At 33.4% G+C, this 14,993-nt stretch overlaps 1 protein-coding gene across 4 annotated transcripts in view; it reads right to left on the bottom strand.

The window, feature by feature from the left end:
* NBEA (neurobeachin) overlaps positions 1 to 14,993 on the bottom strand; it is a 618,385-nt gene that overhangs the window by 536,334 nt on the left and 67,058 nt on the right. For all 4 annotated transcript variants that reach the window (XM_065896024.1, XM_065896027.1, XM_065896028.1 and 1 more), the window contains exons 7-8: positions 8,200 to 8,319; positions 6,183 to 6,329 (exon numbers count right to left, since the gene is read on the bottom strand). In XM_065896024.1, the coding sequence (XP_065752096.1) occupies positions 6,183 to 6,329; positions 8,200 to 8,319 (267 nt within the window). The remainder of the gene's footprint in view (positions 1 to 6,182; positions 6,330 to 8,199; positions 8,320 to 14,993) is intronic.

Genomic DNA, 14,993 nt, shown 5'->3' with positions numbered 1-14,993 from the left:
GAAATTAAATAATACTTACATTTCAAAAAAAGAAAATGATTTAAAATTTGTTATTTTTTTTGTCTTAGCTATTGAATTTCAGTCAATATCATTATATCACAGACACTTTATAAAATATGGAAAGTCTGCAACCATATAGCTCCATTTATATCCCCTCCCCAGAACCTACTGTTAGAGTTGCCATATATATTATATTTATATACATTATAAACCAAAAAGACAGTGTAGTAATGTTTTCTTTAATCAGTTTTGTTTATTTTAAAGAAAACAACAGAAAGGATATTTTATTTTTACCCATACAGTTAGCATTCCTAATGGTCTTCATCCATTCCTAATGATCCAACTTTCCTTCTCCAGTCTGTAATGTACATCTGGTAGCAACAAATTATCTTAATTTTCATTTATAAAACTTAAAGAATATATTCACTGAATGAAAAATTCTGGGTTGACAGGTTTTGCTCCAGCTCTATGGCTTCCCTGATTTCTAGTGAGAAGTGTGCAGTTACTCAAATGATTCTTTACCTTATTTATGTCTAGTTTTTCTCTGCTTGCTTTCAAGATTTTCTCTTTCCTTTGGTTTTCTGCAGTTTTACTATAATATGCCTTCTGCGGTACTCCTTAAATTTATTTTGTTTGGAGTTTGCTGAGTTCCTTCAGTCTATAAATATAAGTTTTTCAACAAATTTGGGAAAGTTTCTACTATTATTTCCTCAAATATTTTTTCTGCCCCCTTCTCTCACACTTTTTTCAATTAAAAATTAATCAATAATCATATGAGAAAGAAGTGGAAATTTTTATTCAAGCCAAATTTGAGGATTATAACCCAGGAGACAGCCTCTTAGTGAGTTCTGAGAACAGCTCCCAAAAGGTAGAGGGGGGAAAGGTCAAATATATATGAGATTTTGGTGAAGAGGGTACATGCAACCAAACGCATATCTCAGTAGAAGGCTGATGCTAGTCATGAGGAACAGACTTTTAGTTAATGATTTTAGTGCTTTTCTAAGTATGGGAAAACGTATGAGTTTGGGTTCATAAAACCTTCTCCTGAAAATATCAAACTATCTGAAGGCCAGTTCTGCCAGTTTTCCCAGAGCACAGAGTGTCTCATTCCTGGTCTCTGCCCTGAACTCCTTTTTCAGGGTGTATTAAAAGTCAGCAACTGCAGTGGCTAACGAATTGATTCTTGTAGAACTGGATGGTGGGAAACATTATTGTCCAATCCCTTCCTTTTCAGTTTGGGAGGCATTTCTTAACCAATTTGTCCCATGGCGCTAGGAATACTCAGTCCCATGTCAGGCGAGGATTTTGTTGACAGGCCACTCAATGTGCTGTTACTGGACTAGGCCCTGTTAACAGTAGCCAAAAGCCTGTGGACCTCCTGTTTCACTAGTCTGTTACGGTCCGGGAAATGGTTCCCTCTTGTTGTTTTTTCCCATATCTAGAGTTATACTATTACCATCATTGATCTCATATGACTAGATATTTGGTCAATCATTTCAAGTCGCCTAATAATCATTAATTTTATCTGAGGCTCGGTAACACATTTGGTAATACAAGGAACAATAATCTTGTAAAATAGGCAGAATACAAGTATTATAACTAGTAGCATTAATAAGGTCCTAAGTATGTACGCTAAAAACTTCTATTAGGTGTGGCCCAGTATCTCCAGTCCGTTCTGCACCAATTGCTATCTTTAAGGGAAATGATATACTGGCATTGTATATAAAGTTCACCAAACATGTCTGCATGTACAAGGCACGTAGTGGGTCAGCAGGACTCCTTACAGAATTGATAAAGGATTGTTATCTTCTAAAGAGTTATATGGCTGGCAATAGAAGGAGAAAAACTGATCTTTATGGTTGAGCAGGTATTTCTGCATTGGGGAGGTCTGGTTAATGCATAATTCAGATGCACAATGCACACAAGAAGGGAGAAAGGAGTCCAAAGGGCAGAGAAAAACCTTATGTTTCAATTTTTCTTGTCTTGCCTTCAAATGTGAATTTTTATTTCATCACTTTGCATATTAGATTTCAAGACTGTCCCATAAATCTCTTCAGTTCTTTCCCCCCAAACTTTTCTATCTCTCTTCTAATGTTTCAATCTATATCCAAGTTCATTTATTTTTCGTTCATGTCCATTCTGCTAATAAGCAAACAGTGGATTTCTTTTTACTTTAGATATATATTTTAGTTCCAAATTTTCCACTTGATTTTTTTTATTTTGTGGTTGATAATTCCCACCTGTTAATTCATTACAAGCAAATTTTTTTACACTGCTGGTTATAAAAGGTCCCTTAAAGTCTTCATGTGATAATTAAACAATCCTACGTTATCTTGGAGGTGGCATGTGCCAATTTTCTCTTCCCTGGAGAATAAGTCACATTTTCCTAGCTCTTCATAGGATGAGTGATTTGTGATGATATGCTGGACATTTTGAATATTTTCCTGTGGAGACTATATTCTGAAAAAATCCAGATGATTTTGTTTTGGGGGTCGTTTTCTTGTTTAGATACAATTACAGATTGTCATGCCTTCTATGTGTGGTGTCTCAGATCTCAATTCAGTTCCTGAAGTCTTATTTACAATCTACTATCCGTTTGTCATGATCATACATGGTTTCATGGGTCAGCCATAGATTTTAACTGTGTTTTTTTAAAATATAGAATTCAGACCCTTTTCCGACTGCCTCTTTTCTAGGGGCCCATTAATCACCTGTAGTGCTGGTTGCCCTAGTGCTTGTTACCTTAATTTTTCTGGCTGGGAAGTTGGTACATCAAAATAGAAAAATGAGAAACTCAGCCCATGCTGACCACTTGTTCCATGTTTTGACTCCCCTCTAAAACATCCCTGCTTTTTATTCAGTCGCCAAGGCCCTCAGGTGGATTTTTTCAGCATGATGTCCAGAGTTTTTACACGGTTATTTGTGGGAATATTAGTTTCTTAGGAGCTTTCCCTTCCATAAGAGTTTCGGAAAATCTCCAAAGTGGATTTTTCGTTCTGGAGGTTGTTTTAAACATTTCCTCTTATCAGTTAGGCTTTTATCCTAATATAATAAACTGTTAAAACATCATGATGCTATCATTTTCTTGAATGAAAGACAGAACACAAAGCTAAATACTGAAATATCAAGCAATGAAGACTAATTGCTTGACACATAGGTTATTTGATAATTAAGTAATGATTATGAAATATCTAAACTTTGTTAAAATCTGTTCTGCAAGTTTATGTCAAAAGACCACCTTATATATGACTTCATAATCTTGTAAACATTCAATAACTCCAACCAAATGGAGCTCCAAAATCAACTTAACTCAGAGTAAATTTTACTATACTACAGAAAGTTACACTGAGAAAGTCTGTATTTTACAAATTTCTTCCAAACCTAATGAGTTATTTAACTGATTAGTGATATCTTTCCTCATTTGCCATTTACCAAAGATAACCAAATACAAAATATTCACTGACAAGTTATACTGCTCAAAACCACATAAAGAAAATTATTTAGCACTCTCATGATCCACAGGTCAAAATCACTTGAGACAGGCTTCACAGTATAGATATTCTGAAGACATTATTTGGGGGAGAATTAATTTATTTTATTTATTTTAAAGCCCAGATGTTGACATGTGATCTACATTAAGCTCAGAACCACAGACAATACTGTCTGACCAATACAACTTTTTTATGCTGTCTCTTTTCTCCAGAGATTTTGAGGCAAAAAATATAAATACTGTGTTACTATATAACAACTAATGATGTAAGCTTCATTTGTAAAATTTCAACTAATTAATATGTCCTACATACCTTAAAAATTCCACTGTAACCCACTATCGCTTCATTGACGGGAAGTGACCTTGCCTCCTACTTTACCAAGAAAATTGAGACTATAATGTGTGAACCACCTCAGCCTTTTTCCCTGTCATAACACAGTCTGATATTCATGTGCATCCTCTGCACCTTTCCTTCATTTTCTGAATTTCCAGAAATAACTTTTTTTTTTTTTATTTATTTATTTTTGGCTGTGTTGGCTCTTCGTTTCTCTGCGAGGGCTTTCCCTAATTGCGGCAAGTGGGGGCCACTCCTCATCGCAGTGCGCGGGCCTCTCACTATCGTGGCCTCTCCCATTGCAGAGCACAGGCTCCAGACGCGCAGGCTCAGTAATTGTGACTCACGGGGCTAGTTGCTCTGCGGCATGTGGGATCTTCCCAGACCAGGGCTCGAACCCGTGTCCTCTGCATTGGCAGGCGGACTCTCAACCACTGCGCCACCAGGGAAGCCCCCAGAAATAACTTTTTAATGACAAAATTTTTGCAGATGCCTGTCCTGATAGTAATTGTACTTTTAAAATTTACAAGTTGAGAAAATATACATGCACCCATGGACTTACAGTCAACCTCCATTAACAATAAGGGGCCCAGCAGGCCATGCCTACAGACTGGGAACTTTCAAATCTTAATGAAATACGTTTTCATGAAATGACCAAAATTTAGAGGCATTTTCTTTTAAAAGTTCTGACTCTGATGTAGGTACTCTATTGTCTATGTTAGGATTCAAGGAATAGATTCTTCATCACTTGGGTACTTGTGTACAAACAAGGTGACACAGAGTTACTACTTATTTTCACTGTTGGTATAAAAGAATGTGATAAAAAAGAGCCATGTGACAAATTGCTAAGTTTGCAAAGTGGTTCAGAACAATGGTTGCACCTTTCTGAATGGAGAATTATATAACTGCTTATGTTTAACCCTTTTTCCTTTTTGCTGCCAAGAAGCTCCCACCAATTCTGAAATTTCACTATAGCAATCATACTGGATTTATGATTTGCACATCTGTATTTTCTTGATTTTCTACCTTTATTTATATTTCATTGGTTTGTCACTCTACTTAACATCACTGTTAGTGCTTGAAGAAAGCAACTTCACATATTAATATGAAACAAGGCAAAGAAGTATGAAAGGAAGGCAAGTTGCATATTAGCCCAAATATCTGAATTACAGAAACATTTCCATGCAAAGCCAACACATGGCCGAACTAGGACTCAAACCCAATAAAAGGACCCATGAAAGAAAAAGTGGCTGTACAAGCGCAAATTCATTTCTAGCGATAGTAAAACAAATAAAATGATATGGACAAAAGATGGTAGTAAATACTGTCACCTTGACATAAAAATGACAGCACTATTGTCATTCAATATTATTATGGTTATTAAAATCATTGGGAACAGAAATATCTTTTAATAAGGGTAAATTCAAACTGTTACTTATATGTCCAATATAGAACATAAAAATTTAAAAAGAAATGTTAATCCAAAAATCCAAAGGCAAAGAAGAAATATTTTTAATGTTTAGTACTCCTTTTCTATAACACAATCTTCACATTGATTATTTAAACAGTAATTTAAAAAAAAAAAAAAACAACTCTTACATGAAAGACACGTGCTTCTTCAGAAATACAAATACTTTGACTTACACTGTAGAATTCTCTCTCAGCTCCAAACAGCTTGGGATATCACAATTCCTAATGTGACTTAAACAAAACTCACATATTTCCCCAGCCAGGTGTACTGCCCATTAAGAACTAATTCATATATGTGAACGTAATATCTTGCTTAAATATATCTCTGTTTTTAAAGTCAAAAAACCAGAAGAATATGATAAATCACATTAAATAATTAGTTTTGCAAAATTAGGATATGCACTACTGTACCCACTTCCTTGCCTACTGCAAAGGACAAACAAGAATAGAAGCTAAAACTGAGTAATTTCAGCTACATGTAATATTTTACATCATTTTCCTTCTAAATAATTAACTATTCTTTTCGAGTTATTTCTAACATTTCAATTGTTCATAATATAATTTATATATTTTAAAATTTGAGATTTCAAATACCACATTAAGCAATATGGTTTTATAAAATTTATTATTTCAGAATTATGTCAAGAAAAGCCACAGCTTCAACATTAGAAAACATTCTAAAGAATAAAAGAAGTTCATGAAGGGAAAATACTTAAAAAGTGAAAAAGCACCTTTGAAACAAAATGAAACATATAATAATAACTCAGTTCCAAAATACAGAGATGACTTTTAAACCACATTAAAGAAAGTCTATCACTATATATTATATTGTATCACATTTCACACCTAAAACTTTCCATAGAATTTATAATAAGATGGTTTTACTACCTTATATCCAGGTCCTAACTGATGAATTGCAAATATCTGTGCAGGGTTGAGGGCTTCACTGAACACATACACGGCACCAAGTTGACCACAGAATACCCTATTTGCATCAGCAGTTTCTGAAGATCCGAGAAAGCACTTGTCATAGCTCTAGTTTTAAAAAGTCATAAAAAAATCAAATGTTTTACTTTGTAATGACAAAATATTTAAGGATACCTGCCTTCATTGTCAGGAATACCATAAAGCATAACGATAATAACAGAAGAAAGCAACAATTAAGACTCTATGGAGTATTTAAATAATAAAAACCAACTAAAGATTTTTTAGGGAAAGTTAATCAGTCAAATGTTTCATACTTATGGGCAAGCAAACAAACAATAACCACCTACTCAATAATCGCCTGACCAACTTTCCAAGTTCTATGGTTAAAAGCAAAAGGGCTTATAACTATTTATTTACAAAAGTAAAATAAATTTTAAAACAGTAATTATTTGTAATTGTCCACAGATAGTCATCTGAATCAACATAATGACTATTCCAAATTTAACCATAAACACATTGGACTGAATTTTAAAAGTTCTACCTAATTTCTCCACTATGGATACATTTCTCTATTTCTCTACACTAACTTAAGGACACAAAGAAAAATCACTTCCTTCTCTTACATGAGTAGGAACTATGCAGAAGCAGATAAACAATAATCACCAAAATCTGCTGACTAAAGCAGATGGTACAGTGCTCTCCATCTGGGGAGTTCAGCACCTACGAAACCACACTTAACAAGACCCTTCCCAACTCTACTTCTTAAATCTCACCTAATACGTGGCCCCACCTAACCAGACCAGTGCAGTCACTGTTCAGTTCAGTCCTCCCAACCTCACAGGTTATTCTACACTGGAATAATGATAAGCAAGACATTATATATGTATGGAATCCCTTTGGTGCCTCAGTAAAACAACCAAAAAATTGTGAATGAGGTAGAAAGAAAGACACTCCTCATAAAATACCCAGTCTTTAATTAAAAGTGTTAGGAAAAAGAACTGACTGCATAATGTACATGTGTATATGTGTTATTGTCCAGGCCTCTCCATTTCTTGGAATATTATTGAAAATAAGTGAAAAATCAGTCTTTTCTCCCTTTCTCTTTTTAAATATGACTACAGAGTCATTACAGTCAACAAAACCACTCTGCAACAGAAAAGACTGTCCCCTTTGGAGGGCAAATATGAAGCAGAATTTCATGTGAATATTCTAATTCTGAAAATAATCATTCTCATAAATATTTATTGACTGTGACCCAACTATGAGTTTCTAGGACAGAACAAGCAAACTGCTTCTGTAAAGGAACAGACAGTAAATATTTCAAACTCTGCAATCTCTAACTCGTTTCATCACAGATTCTTCTTTGATTTTTGAGTCTTTAAAAAAAACCTTAAAAAAAAGTAAAAACCAAGATAAACTTTCTACTTCTGCCTCAAAGCTTTTGCACTCACTGCTTCCACTGAATGGGGTATTTCCTCCAAATACTCACATGGCTTTCTCCCTCCACTCTTCTCACTAAGACCATCTCTGGACCATCTGGCTTCTCCCTTCCCTATACCTACACTTTTACATTTGTTCCCACTTAGTTTTTCTCCGCAGTATTTATCACCATTTATCTAGTAAATAATAGTCACATGTTATACTTATTCGTTCTGTTTAAGGTCTTGCTTTCCCATCAAAATAAGGTATAAGACACAACTTTTAATGCTTGAGATTCTGAAAAGAATAGAATACTGCGTTTATATTTTTGACCTAATACTTAATAATTTGGCCAAGCAATTTTCCTTTTTTTTGTATCATTAATCATATCTATTAGCAATTTAATTATACAAAATTAAACCAAGAGTTCACTTAATAGAAAAAAATTTCTAAGTAAAACTATTGTTTCTACCAAACTATTTTATTATTCAATTCATGCTATAAACAGTGATAGATCAAACACTCAAATACATTAAAATACAGATAAATAAAAACTTACATCATTTGTGTTAACATGCCAAGCCATATCACCATAGGACACCAGCTGTCCATTAACATAACACCGAATTTCACTGTTCCTCCATCGATTGTAAATGTGGACAATGCTGATCATGTACCACTTAAATGAAAAAAAATTTAGGATATCAATATGCAATGTTTAGTTATTACTGTTTAAAAGCAACCATAACATTTATCCCACACTACAAAAAATTGCTTGAAGGAATATTAATGATCATCCACTAGCATTTTTTCAAATTCCCTTTCCCATTTCTCATTTTACAGGTGAAAAAAATGACTCATAAAGAATAAATGTGTGATGGAGATGGAGCAAGAATGCTTTCAGCTCTGAACTGACATCCTTCCACTATACCAAGATCCAAAAATTGTGGAAATACAATTATATTTATGCTCATTCATTTAATAACATTTGCATTGTGCCAGGCGCTGCAAATACCCAGTTTTTACAGACAGACCACAGGTTCAAACTCTTCTGGAATTTATGGAGCAGTGGAAGAGCCACACATTAGACAAGTAAACAAATACAGAATTAAAAATCATGATGATTACTGTGGGGAGATAAGAACAGTGTAAACTGAGAAAGAATAACCTAGGATTCTACTTTGGATTGAATGGTCAGGAGATATCTGTCAAGGAAAAAAAATTTAACATTTATAATAAGATTTAGATCATTTCAATTCCACAATTTAGAATTATTAAATCCAGGAATAATTATATTTAACTTAATAATGTGTGACTATTAATTAAGAATCAAGGAATGAGCTTATACTCAGCTCTCATTTTATAGTTACTAGTGTCAACAAAAAGCATTTTAAAGTCTAGTTTCATATGAGATGATTTAAGTTCTATAACAATTTGTGGATCTAATCCTTGGCCTCTTTGGAGTTAATAGCCTAATGCAGATAACATAGAAATATTATTTCTAAACTACAGAAAAATACAAATGATTTATAGATATTTAAACAATTATGCTTTCATCAGTTAAGAGAGATTTAGACTAGTTTTCCCCAAAAACATAAAAATATAAAGTACAAAGTTTGTTCTTCAGATTAGTTAAAAGCACTATTCAATTTATTTCATACATATTTTGCATAATATAAAGCCATAAGAGTAATTCTTAACCACTAAAATATTAATCATTTCAATGTATCTGAAATACTTTGAACAGAATTCAATTTTATTCATTTTGATTTAGAAAATAAAAATAGTGCACTGAACAACTCACAGAAGACAGTAATACAAGCAACACTTTTCCTCAATTACATAAAAAAAAAAAGTCAGGTCAAACCACTTAACCCCTAAAACATGTCTGTTTTAAAGCTGTTTTATTCTAGATCATCCTTAATTTACTGCAAACTGAGGCTTTCACCTGACCTGAAAGCAACGTATATATTGGCCCTGATTAAAATTAGAAGAAAATCTTCAAAGTTGGTCATTTAGTGACTCATGTTTCTAAATATTATAAAATTATAAAGAAACTGAGCTTAAAATAAATTTAAGAAAAATCTTATAGAAGTTTACATGTATAAGAATTAAAATTTACCTCTCTAACACTCATTGAGTTTAAAAAATTTCAACCAGAATGCTATCTGGGTAAAACAGGAGATACAATCTTTATATTTTGGAATAAAATTTTTAGAAATTTTAAATGTCTAAATACAACAGACATAAATAAATATCTATTAATAGATAGATATTGCCCAAAGACAATTTTAATATATGAAAATTATGAAAAACTGTTCCTAATACATATCTGACACCCATAAATAAGATACCACGGACTATATTTCTATTTATTTTTTATCTACTATTTCTTCATTATGGGATTTTTTCTCATAAAATTGAAATTATTTACTCCTCGAAGTCGTTCATTCAAAGAATTTACTGTGGGCCTACTTCATGGCAAGTGTCCCCCAGATCGTAGGCACATAAAGAAATGTAACATATACAGCCTAAAGGAGGTTTCATTAGAGAAACAAACATGAAAGCAACTATAAAACAATGGATAATATCTAAATTACACATATGGGAGCAAAAGAAGTAATGACTAACTGAGGGTAGGTAGAAAGGAAAGACAGAAAAGGAAGGCTAACAGAGAAGAGTTCACTAAAAGAGTAAAATAAAGCTTAAGACTCAACTTGAAGGATGAATAGAATAGTCGAGTAAACAAGGGGGAAACATTCCAGGCAGAAGAAACTTAATATGGTACATGGAGCACAGTGGTTTGACAAAACTTTTCTCGGTGTTCAGGTGTGGCAGGCAAAATAGACAAAGACCAGATCATAAAGAGACCCATAGTTCACCTTTTGTAATCGGCCTTTACTTTTTGCATAATGTGGTATAACTAAAGAATTTTGAGCAGGAAAGTGAAATGATCATCTCCATAGTTTAGGAACATAACTGGCAGCAGTAGGGAAGTGGGGCAGTTAGGCAAGTGTGGATGAAGATAAACGAAAATCACAGCAAAGATCCAGGTAAGAAAACCATAGGAGCCTACACTAAGACAAAGGCATTGGTAATTTTAAAAAGCGGGGACAGGAACTAATTAACAGAACTGACTGGAACTGCTAATATAGAAAAGGGGAGTCTAAGATGGTTTCCAATTTTTCACTTAAATGGGTAGTGGTACCATCAACTTAAGATAACTAATATAGTTATCCAGTTATTAGCCAGATAATTAAGTTTGGAGTTATAAACAGAGTTTGCTTTTGGTCATAACACTAACATTAAAGGTTAAATGGGTGAATAAATGAATACACAATTTAATGAATGAATTGATCTCAGAATGAACAATACTTATTTATAGGAAAATTAACCTTTCTATTCTCTTTCCTTAGTAAATCAAGATATACTCTACAGATAACAGACAAGTACCTTTTTAAATCAAAAGAGCCCAAGTTTTGACTTGATATTTTTTGACTAAAGGAAACAGGAGTAAACTCAGAGACTATATATGCATACTGATACTATACATGTATGTTGAGGTCTACATTTAGTTTGAAACTCAAAAATAGATCTATACAAGAAATACAACAACAGGAACAAGAAAAAAGGATGTATATTAAGAATTCATCAGAAAAATGTAATATGATATTTATACAAATATCAATTGTAGCTAACATGTATTGAGTAAATTTACTACATAGTAGGTAATGTGCTAATTGTTTACATTCACTTTCACAAGGTCAAACATCTGGTTAAGTGGTACCACTAGGAAAGCACTTTTTGATAGTCTAGCTAAACCCCTTATTAGGCAGGATAACAACTTAGCTAGGGTATACCCTGAAAAAACTAAAGAAAGGGAAAAAAAAAAAAAATGGAGTTATCTCGAATAATGAAACAGTAAAATCAAATACTAATGATTTTCAAGATTTATAAAAATCTTTACAGAAGGCCTTTCAAAACCCACATCACTCCCTGATCCTGCTCCTAAGAAGATATAGAGAGAGACCTATAACAACTGGGAATGCATTTTTCAAAGGGGAAAAATGTAAAGACAGAGAGAGAGGGAGAGGGAGAGAACAAAGGGGTTAAATTGCTTTTTATTAGTTAATGGCAGTTTTATTTGACCCTTAACTTGACGCTAAGTTTTCTTATTTATACTCTTTAAACCAGTTTCTTAAACTTGTCCGATGAGAAAAATCACCTAGAGCATTTGTTAAAAACTCATATTCCTGACATGAAAATGATAATTCCACGAATCTGTATTTCTAACAAGCTTCCACTAAAATTCTAAGTAATTTGGCACATTTGGCAAAGTCTGTCTGGGTAGCATCCCAAATCTAATAAATCAGAATTTCTAGAGGAGAGGCAATGAGATTTATATGAAAAAAAGTGGGATTTGTATCAAGAAAATATAACTCCCATTCTAATGTATAAATTTATTTAGAATCATTACTTTTAAGCTATTTTCTAAGTATATATTAATGAATTATTGTTAAATTGATGTTCTTTAATAGAAATAATTATTAAACTATCCCTTACATAAGAGAAAAATTTTTATTAGACTCATGTAAAAATAAAAATATATATTTGAAAACCCCATCCAAAATAATATTTTCTTCAGTATGTGGCACAATACACATGGGATCATAAGCAAACAAGAAAACAAACAAAAAAGAAAGAGAAAGAAATGAAGCATTCTCACCACCTTATATGGGCTCATCAAATCTGTTATGGCTGTTCCTGTGGATAAGGGGTAGAGTATGCCCTGAAGAAGGTGAACAAAATCACTGCTCTATATCCAAGAAAGACCCTTGAATCTGGAAGGGGGACCAGGCCTTAAACATGTGGGAAGGAGAACTATACTTCTTATTTTTTTTATACAGCAGGTTCTTATTAGTTATCCATCTTATACATATTAGTGTATATATGGAGAACTATACTTCTGTCTCTTGCTTTTTTAGACTCTGGACTTTCAAATGTTTCGTTACTGTGACACAAAGATGGAGTCCAGTAAACAAAAGAAAGATCTCTCTAGTAAACCCCAGCTGATAATGAGTGAATTATATCTATATATCTAATGATACAATTGCATGTTTCTCTGCATTTTCTCTTGTTATTCCTTACCTTTAAACAGACTTTTAAAAGTACATTTCAACTTGGTCTCTGAATATCCATATTCTAGCGGATATTAAGCAAAGGTATAGTTCATGTGTCTAAACATTAACAGGAGAGCAACATCCCTCTCCTTGAAGCCATCATTACTTAAGAAGCTGAATTTAGTGAAACCTTCAATCTCAGGAAACAAGATTCAAGGCTGCTAGGATCAGCTGAATCTCCCTTAAGAAAAGTCTCTCTGTATTACCAAATCTGGAGGTTTAACATTAGACTTAGAAAGGGAGTTCATCATCTATAAATCCATAGTGGAGGACAGCATACACACACATACACTAACCAGTTACTCTGAAGTTTGAATCTCTAGTCTAAAAACTGGTTCTATTACCTAAACCAAATAAGGTTAGAGGAAGAAGGAGGAAGAAGAATAAGAAAAGAGAGAGGAGGGAGAGGAGAAGAAGGGGAAAGAAAAGGGAGATGAAAAGGATGAGCAAAAGAGGAGGAGGAGGAGGTAAAGGAGGAAAGGGAGACAAGATGGTAGAATTATAATTAGAGTAACATAATTCCTCAGATCTACAATTAAAGTCACAAAGCTCATATAAAAGTTTGCCTTGGAATAATCTTTGAATGAATAATGATTGTTGAAATACTTTAATATTGTTTTCATAGATGTGCAGAAAATTTAAAAGATACTGCATGATTTCTGTATATTATATAGTACATTTACATATTATACACAAATTATATATAATAATATATTATAAATAAATTATATATAGTATATACCAAAATTTTAGGATCAGAATGAAGATCTAAGAATGTGGCAGTTGTTGGCATTCGAAGTAACTGTGTTTTCCATTAAACCTGTGCAAAACACTTTTTCAAAAAGCATAAAATCTCTCTTAGTGGTCATGGATATTGCTCTATTCTCTACAATTCCAAAAATTAACTTAGCTTTGCAATATGCATTATTATGCTGGAACAACAACAAAAAAGGCTAGTAAGCTTTAGATTTTAAATGTGTATAACATAGCAACAACCTAAATTACTTGGTCTTTATTGCCATGACTACTTTTCTTCTTACTGCCACATGGAAAAGGTTCTTGGGATACTTATCTACAAAGAAGCACTGACCACAACAAGGCATGCCCTTTTTCTCACTGTATCAATAGTAATACCCCATTTATTTCATACTACAGGGAAATAAACTGCTCAATATAAATTAGCTGTCCAAATAAATGTAACTTACTCCTTTAGGAAAGAAAACGGTTTTTGGTTGTTAAAGTCATATTTTACTTATTTATCTAACATATATCATTGACAGTCTACCAAGTTCAATACTCTGTATTAGGCATATGAGGAAATACAAAATTGAATCTAACACATATCTTAGTCTCAATAGTTACTAAATAATGCACATATAAATGAATAATAAAGGTTTAAAAGAAATAACAGCCATAAGAAATACTGAAATAATATGCTGAAAGAGAGATTGTATCTGCGGAGCAAAGCAAGGCAAATCAGGGACAGATTCCACGGAAATCTTATGTGAAATGGAACATAACAATGGGGTGGGATTTAAGACCTAGAGCTGAGAGTAAGGGGACAAGTAAATATATTTCAGGCCAGAGACCGAACATTTGAAAAGGAAAAGATAAAAAAGTGAAGCATGTATATCAGCTCAGTTTTGCCAAAATAAAAGGTTTAAGTAAAAAGCTGAAAATAAAATCCAAATCATGAAAGACTAGGCTAAAATTTTTAATTTATTCTGTAGTAAGTAAGAAGTAAATGATTGGTTTGAACAGTGAAATAATATGATCAGGAATATAAATCAGGAGGAGGAAGAGGAGGAGACAGAGGATCCAAGATAAAAAGAGAGCAATATGAAGAATCTAAGCAACATGTAAAGAATTTTATAAAGGTGAAAGCTATATTTTAGCAATACTAAGTATAGGACTTGGAAATTTAACTGACTGATAGATCAAAGAGGGGCTGAAGCTGACTCAAGTCCCCACTACTATGAAGACAGTAGCCTCTTAATCAAAACAGAGGACTTGGGCTTCCCTGGTGGCGCAGTGGTTGAGAGTCCGCCTGCCGATGCAGGGGACACAGGTTCGTGCCCAGTCCGGGAAGATCCCACATGCCGCGGAGCAGCTGGGCCCGTGAGCCATGGCCGCTGAGCCTGCGCGTCCGGAGCCTGTGCTCCGCGACTGGAGA

This window comes from Phocoena phocoena, chromosome 18 (assembly GCF_963924675.1).
Source record: "Phocoena phocoena chromosome 18, mPhoPho1.1, whole genome shotgun sequence".
Lineage (NCBI taxonomy): Eukaryota > Metazoa > Chordata > Mammalia > Artiodactyla > Phocoenidae > Phocoena > Phocoena phocoena.
Note: the sequence above shows the minus strand (reverse complement) of the source record. Positions and strands in the feature narration are given on the sequence as shown.